General features: G+C 46.7%; 1 protein-coding gene across 1 annotated transcript; it reads left to right on the top strand.

The window, feature by feature from the left end:
* The first annotated feature begins 4,722 nt into the window (after positions 1 to 4,722).
* On the top strand, positions 4,723 to 6,460 carry LOC123163371 (F-box protein At1g30790-like). The gene is made up of 2 exons (XM_044580973.1): positions 4,723 to 6,196; positions 6,336 to 6,460. The coding sequence occupies exons 1-2, from the start codon at positions 4,913 to 4,915 to the stop codon at positions 6,342 to 6,344; spliced, it is 1,293 nt and encodes a 430-aa protein (XP_044436908.1). The 5' UTR covers positions 4,723 to 4,912; the 3' UTR covers positions 6,345 to 6,460.
* Positions 6,461 to 8,343: the final 1,883 nt, after the last annotated feature.

Raw genomic sequence — 8,343 nt, 5'->3', positions numbered from 1 at the left:
GCTTCCAGACAACACACTATTGCTGATGCTTAGCGTGAGGTGGTCGTTCATCTCTACCGCCCCCTCCTCTGCGCGTGTCTCTCCTCAGGGGCGGAGACAGGGAGGGGCGAGCAGGGGCTAGACCCCTGCCAATCGCTCGCCCCCCTCAATGATTTGTAACAGGTACTATACTATGTGTGCTAATTGGCCGGAGCTAATTGCATGGTTAGCCCGCATACAAATTATTAATTGAACTGGCTACACAAATTATCGGAAGCCAAAGCCCAATGGCCCACGTAGGCATGTACGTGGTGGCCTGGCTAGCTACTCTTTTGACTTTCCTAAACAAAAAAAACTACTCTTTTCATCGATTATCTGAACGTGCGTACATGTATGTTCTGCCCTAGGGCGTCTTTTTTCCGCTGCCAGCGCCGCCGCCGGTCGCCGCTCGTGCCTATCTGTGTCTACCATTGCCGCTACCCGCTCATCATGACGACGCCATCGGTTGATTTACAGTGTCCTCTCCGGTGTCAAATGTAGGCTACATACAGATCAGAGCACGGCTAAACATCGAGAGATCAGATAGAGGAAGAAGGTATTAAGATTTCTGTTTTGAATTATACAATCTTAGTTTGGTCAATTGGTATTATGTGTAATTAAGGTCATTAATCTATTAATCAAGTTTTTTTGCTATAGTAGTCAAAGATGAAACAAAAGGCACCAACAATTAAGGGGATAAATTCTTTTTTCAAGCCAATTTCTTCGACTTCAACCTCCAACATTACTGGTGTTGAAAATGTAAATCCATATGAGGAGGAACCTATTGCAAATAACAATATCGCTGATCAAGAGGTTGTGGCGTCGATGGAAGTCGCAGAACAATGTAGAATTGGAAGCACAACTTATGAGAGTGACCCAGTAAGCTCCAACAAATTTGGGAACTCCCTGTTAATAAGAACGAACAAGCACAACCCTTTTATATTCTGGAAGGTACTTATCAACCTTGCCTCAGAGAATATCCATACATTATCATTTTATATTTTGGAGAACAATTGTACAAACAGCTGCAAATATGGTTGTACAAGCAACTGAAGCTTAAAGTACAATTAATTCCATCAAGTACGAAAGATTATTCTATTTTGAGAATGACAACATATATAATATACTTTAGTAAAAAGTAACAATTTCTTTTCTTGATGATTTCATGAGGTGTTAACATTTGAAGATTGTGCTTATAGAGATAACGATGAATCTCCACAATCTACAAATCAAAGTAATCTTCTTGAACTGCTGAAGCTGTTGGCTTATTTATTTTCTCGAACCATTGAAGTTGTTGCCTTATTATAGCAAATAAATGATGTTGTCTATGCAAACTATACCTACATATCGTGCAAAAAGAAATTCTTAAGTTTCTTTCTCGAAAAGTTCAGAAACGAATTAGAGAAGAACAATTATACTAATAATGTTATGTATATGGTAGACGGAACTTCAGATGAATCAAAACGAATTAGAGAAGAACAATTATACTAATAATGGTTTTAGCTTTTCGCCCCCCTCATGTCCAAATCCTGGCTCCGCCCTGTCTCTCCTTGTACCTACATGTTGTAATCTGCCTTTGGGGCTTTTGCAATTAATTTTCAGGTGGAGAACCTTCCACCGGTGGCATAATGAAAAGACACATACTTGTATATGTATTAGGCGGGTCTAATTCGTACCCATCATTGCTTCATCTCTGCGTAACTGAGTCCAATGAGCAGGATCAAGGTTCACTGCGGGCTTAGTCAGACGTTCGCCCATGCTAGCCATTATCCAGTTGTCATTTTATGTTTCTTTGCGTGTTCATTCTAGCAACATTTTCTTGAAGAAAGGTCAAGTATTAGTTTTCATCGGCTATGGTTACTAGGGCTGCAAGAAAAGCTCGAGGCTCATGAGCCGCTCGAGATCGACTCGTCTTTTGACTCGACTCGAGATCAACTCGAAAAGAAACAAGCTGAATTTGAACATTTTATGTAGCTCGACCGAGAAACGAGCCGATCTTGAGCCAATGTTGGCTCGCTCGGTTTTAGCTCGCTAGCTCGACAGAATATCATTATGTTAAATGAGCATTCCATATATTAAATGAAAATAATATAAATTATTACCATATATGTTGTCCATAATTTTTCTTCATTTTATTTACCAACGAACATGGAAACTTAATTAAGTGCAGAGAAGATTTAGGCCTAATTATGGCACGTGGTCGACTATGTGTTAAATATCCTATATTTTGCCAAAGGTTCCCAGCATATTCACCTTAATTTTTTTGTTTTCCATCCATAGATTTATAATTTTTACCATCTCATTTAGCTCGAAACTAGCTCGAGATCGACTCGAGATCATACAAGCTGAGCACGAGTCATGTTCTACAGCTCGATCATGAGCTTCACTTAGTTTGAGCTCGCTCAAATTTTCATATGAGTTGAGCTGAACCAACTCCAACTCGCTCGAGCTCGACTCGTTTGCAGCCCTAATGGTTACTGCTGAGAATTTTTATTGCAATTTAAAACCTAATTTTGTTACTATATTCCTTTTTAATATTTGCTAAAGCACATCTAGACGTGCCATAAGTATTGCACATCTAAATCCTATGTTATTGATCTTACGCGGAGATTCGTGTGGGTATTTTCTGTTTTCTTTTCTTTTTCTTTCTATGCTTCATTGAACCACTTAGATGTGCAATAACTAGGACACATCTAGATGTGCCCTAGACATTTCCATTTTATTATTAATTTACTATGTTCATTTTGCGCTCTATGAGTGAAGATTGGGTAACTTTGGCTGCAGTTGTTGTTATTATTGTTCAGGCCAATAGAGGTTTTTATCTTCTTATGTTAGGTTTTTAACCTGATTTGTCATTTGATAATTATTGTACACATGTATTCATCCGTGGGCCTAAACCATATGATTCTGATCATTGCATTATGGCTTAAACCTATATACTCACAGGAATAAGAGGGGTTTGAAGAATGAAGATACACATGCTTGGTGACATTGTATAGGCTGCTTGGCTGCTCGGCTCACCCGAAGGAAGCCCATCCAGGCCATTTGATTATATTTGAACAATAGTCAAACAATACAACCTCATGAAGCATGTAAGGACATATACAAGATCCATTAGTCTTAGAGAATTGGATAATGCACAGTTGGATGAAACATGTTTTACACATGGGCGTACTTTCCATAAATCACTGAAGCCCTCTAGCTAGGCTTAGACAACAACTGTGTTTATAGTAGTACATAAGAAGTTAAGAATAATCAAGATCATACAAAGATCTATCATGCCATGATGAGTTGAACGAGAGGCCTAGGCCCAGACTTTAATCATCCTTCTCAACGCCCTTTTATCATGATCCCTCCACTGGCATTCTTGCTGTCCGAGCCCGACCATGTCCCAATCCCAGAGTCCGTTGTATCGAACATTGCCACCATTGAGAAGAACAAGGCGTTGCAAGGATGTGCAGGTGCTCACGAGGTACTTCAGATGTTCCATTTGGCGTCACGTGAGCGTAAATCCGATCAAGACCAGCTCCTTCATGTGAGGGTGGCATATCTCATGGCCGGCCGTTGACCATATGATCCCGAACGACTCTGGAGCCTCCTCCGAGTGAGCCACGTGGATGTGCAGGACCTCAAGTGACGGCGCGTCCATCAAGAAGGGGCGCGTCCATGAGATGTCCCAGTTGGAAGGCAGGTCGGAAATAAGGAGCCTTTTCAGGTGGAGCAAAGGCTTGTCTAGTTCCTTGGATCCAATCCATCTCTTGGGCCCGGTGAACCGGATGACGAGGTTTGCCATGGTTGTCGACACGCCCAGCAGGAAGTGGTTGAGCTGATCGTACGGGGCCGCTAGTGGAGCCACCCCATGGGCCGCAGGCAGGCAAGTCTGAGGACCCCTGTTCCCAGAACGCCGACAGTAGCCTCCGGGCCCAAGGCGCGCTCGAACTTGGCTTCGAGATGAAGCCAAAGGGCAAGTGCGGAGCGCCGCGGGCCCCAACAGCCTGCGGCTTTGGTCGACGCATGGCGATTGATTTGACGTGTGCGTCTCCGCTTCCCCATGCTGCCTCGGCAACTGCCCGACTTGACGAGTCCCTGCTGCATGCAAGGAAAAAACCATCATTACCTGTGATCGTGGGGATCGCCGGTTGGCCTTCTCCTGCTATAAATGCAAGGAAAAACCATCGTTACATGCAAGGAAAAAGTATATGTGTTGAATCCAATAACACTAAGTATCTTTAGATTTTTGTCCATGCTGATTGGTTTATGCCTAATTGTTGCATTTTACAATGAGGTAGTGCCATTTGCAAGTACCAGATGTGCCTTGTGTTCAGATAAGCTTTTCCCAAGATGTAAAATACTACAAAGGTCTTAGTGCTACTTCATTATTATTTTATTTATATTCATTATAAATACATCTCATGCCTTGCAAGCTTAGCTTATTTCCCATCAGATGAGTGCTTCCAATTGTTTCACTGTAACTATATTGGAGACAAACACAATTCAGTAATGTATTTTGTTTCAATAGATCTCAGGGAGTGAATTGCAGAAAACATCGACGTTGAAGTCTAGGGTTGCAGGAACCACACTTCTACAGTTTTGTGCCAAAATCATTAATTCCGAGGCTAATTTTTTGCAAAAAACACTAGTTGCCGGATTTGGCTCATTTGATGATGATTATGACAGGTAGGGCCCATAAATGATGATGTGGCATAACTGTTCATGCTGGACGTCGTTACAAATTTTCTTTTACCAAAAACTACCGCCCTTCTTCAATCAAAAAATAAAAAAACAGCCCTGGGCACAGGGGCCGCCTCTGCCGTGTCCTCCTGGAGCTGCCCCTCCCTCCCGGCGCCGTCTGTCCCTCGCTAGCGCCGCCCCTCCCTCGCCGAGCCGCCTCCCCATGCCCTCCACCGTTCCGAGCTTCGAGCTGACCCGCAACAAGCCCGCATGGCCGGCGCCGCCGCAGCTCGCGCCCGTGCGCGGCCGGCGCGGCTGCTGCTCGTGCCCGCGCCGGCCCGGCGCGGCTGCTGCTCGTGCCCGCGCCGGCCCGGCGCGGTTACTGCCCATGCGCACCTCGGCCTCCACCACTTCGAGCTCCGGGCTGACCAGAAGCATGCCCGCATGGCCGACGCGGCTGCTGCTCGCGCCCGACGCCGCTGCTGCCCCTGCGCACGTAGGCCTCCATCGCTCTGAGCTGACCCGCCGGATGCCCGCAGGGCCGGCGCCGGCGCCGCTCCCGCCCATGCGCGGCTGGTGCCGCTGCTGCTCCTCCCGAGTTCGCCGCCGGCCGGGGAGACGGCCACAGGCGGCGCCGCCCCTGCGGAGTACCATGGAGAGGACCACCGCAGACACAAGATCGGTGCGCCGCCACCTCTCCTCTCCCGGCGTCACCCTCCCCGACGATCTGATCGTGGGGGAGATCCTCGTCCGGCTTCCGGCCAAGTCGCTCTTCCGGTTCCGTGCGGCGTGCCGCTCCTGGTGCAGCCGCACCTCCACGCACCAGTTCATCTCTTCCTTCGGCCGCAAGCTTCCTCTCGTCGGTCTGTATTCGAACCCCCTGAAAAGCTTACACGACAAATCTGGCCTCGAGTCTGTGGATGTTCTTGCCGCCGCCAACAACCTCAGATCTGTCCTCACTTTCGATTGCTACTCGAACTGGCTCTGCGCTTCCTTGGATGGCCTCTTGTTGGTGTCCTACGGCAATGGCCGCCACACCATTTGCAACCCTGCCACCCGGCAATCGATCCCGCTCCCTCAGCTCACCGGAGGAGTCGTTGCAGGGTTGTACTCGTCGCCCACCGCCGACAGGGGCGTGGAGTACCGTACTCTGTTTTCCAAGGGAAGACTCCCCATGTGCAATCCCAAGTACTACATCCTCACCGTCGGCTCACCAATGGAGCCCAGACCCGTCCAGCTGCCTGAGGAACCCGACAATCTGAAGATAGCGTTGCTCCATGGCATCAACGATCCCACTCCAAGCCTGTGCCATCGGCCAACAGTTATGCTCAACAGCTGTCTTCACTGGGTGCCAGAGTCATGCCGTCATGACAAAGTGGTTGTTTTCGATACGGTGGCCGAGTCATTCAGATCCATTCAATCTCCGACTGCCGCCCAAGAAAATACTCGCTTGTTTGAGATGGGCAGTCAGCTTGGCTTCAGCTTGTACAATGGCACAAGTGATACAGTGAGCATTTGGTCGCTGCATGATTACAACAATGAGATGTGGGCGCTAAGGCATTCCATTAACTTGTCAATGGTGGCACATCCTCAATGAGAAGTTACATGATTCTCTCTGACAAAGGCGATGTGCTAATTTCCTGCAGAGGTTCTAGCCAGCTTATTCACTGTGATACTGAAGCAAATGTACTGAACCAGTTAACATGTGAACCAAGAGATCCAAGCGTCACTGGACATTGGTTCAAGGAGAACATTTCGAGGCATGATTTCTTCCCGAGGAGAAAAGGGCAGCGCCTTAGAGAGCAGACACGCTTTCTCAAAGGCCTCTAAGAAGGTAATCCCCATTTCTCGATGCGTACATGCCTCTTTCCGTCTTTACATATCGCTTTTCTGCCTTTGGCTAATCTGAATCATTAGTTTATTCATATAAAGTGCCTAATTCACTAGGTTCATCTGTCTAATGAAGTCATAATTTGCGATACTGTAGAGGGTTCTTGGTTTCTGTGGACTTGGTGCTCCAATTTTTGGTTCAGAGATATTAGCTTTGATTCTGAATTCTCGGTTTCTCTGTGGGGTTATTGGCTCTTGTGAGGGGCTTGGATTCTTGTTCAGACATACTAGCTCTTATTCCGAATTTTTCCAAAATAATTGTTGAAGAACAGGACATGGAGGACCTGAAACCTCTCCAGGAAGGTGTCCCTTCTCGTATTTGGTTTGTCCCTTCGTGCTTTAGCTATTGTGGTAGGGGAGCAGTAGTGTGCTCAAGGTTGCCTTTACTGGAGCTGTCTGTTTGATTAGCGTGAATGGGGAGAACTGACTTCTTTGTGACATATATTATACAGAAACAGCGTACATCCTATAAATTCTAAACTATGTCATCTTAAGTCAAGTGGTTTTTGATAGTTCTTTTTTTGCGTGGATGGTTTTTGATAGTTATTATATATTCCCATACGTTAGGCACACACCCTGCAGACCCTATACGCTTGTTGTGTGCATATGTGTTGTTCTGGATGTCTTTATCGAATATGAATGTAGTTTACACAATGTACCTTTTGGTTCCCAAATGAACAGGACCTGTGATATTTCAAATTCCCATATCATTGTAGAGTCATTAAGTTAGGAAAGTGATATTGTCAGCTTCACGGGGGACATGGTACACTGTGCCTGCAATAATGCCCCGAAGCAGGCACCACCGAACCAAGCAGTGCATCTTTGTGAAGTCAGGCCAATGAGAACGTCAAGACCAAGATCTAGGTTAGGAAGGAAAAGCTTTAAGGGCGTGCTCGGGATACACTCGAGCATAATTCCCTCGACCAATGTGGGCAAGGCGCTACCCCCAAACATGAAAATTCCGACAACATCATTCAGGAGGAGGCGCACAGGGCCCACCCCGAGCATCTTCAACGCCCTCGAGCAGCAGCTCAACTCTAGCGGGGCATTCAATGCAAGGCTTGCGCAGCTCTTTTTGAGTTCCAAAGGTTGACCGACGCGATGAATGCACGCATGCACACCTATGATGGCCTACACATCGTAGGCATCCATCACAAGTCTATAGTTTGACGGTTTGTCTCGTCCCGAGGCGATAGCACTTGAAGCTTATCAATGGATGTGACGGGCACCCCTCCTTTTGACTTTAGCACCACTATGAGCGACACGTCCGCTTCAGCTTTGTGCCACCATCCCGTGGGTTGCGCTGAGCTCTCGATGGTTGAGTCGATGCGAACCGACTCAGCCTGTTGCCTGTTTCATCATGACCGCCTAACGGGTCCGCTTGGGAAGGTGCCGTTTTGTACCTCGAGAGATTTAGTGTAGCAACTGAATGGTGTAGGCCAATGTGGTGCCCTCCAGGGCTATATTAGGAGAGGACCAAGGCCGTAGCAAGAGGATGGATCTTTTTTTGTTAGATTCTTGGGAAAGCTAGCTCTAGAGACAAACTCAACTGAAGGTTAGAACTAGGAGAAGAGCAAGAGAGCTATTGCGAGCACTAGTTTGTAGCCACTCTTGTACACAGATCAAGAACAAGAGCAGGACGTAGACTGTTACACCTCGCGGTGGCTTTAACCTAGGTAAAAATCTTGTGTCTTTGTCGTGAATATTGCTGAAGTGTGTTATGCCTTGGTTGAACAACAAAAAGGGGATTAACCTTAATCCCTG

The sequence above is a fragment of the Triticum aestivum genome, chromosome 1D (genome assembly GCF_018294505.1).
Source record: "Triticum aestivum cultivar Chinese Spring chromosome 1D, IWGSC CS RefSeq v2.1, whole genome shotgun sequence".
Lineage (NCBI taxonomy): Eukaryota > Viridiplantae > Streptophyta > Magnoliopsida > Poales > Poaceae > Triticum > Triticum aestivum.
This window is presented reverse-complemented; position numbering and strand designations above follow the sequence as displayed.

Excerpts from the sequence above, each read along its gene's own strand:
- LOC123163371 (XM_044580973.1), top strand. The coding sequence starts at position 4,913 with ATGCCCTCCACCGTTCCGAGCTTCGAGCTGACCCGCAACAAGCCCGCA.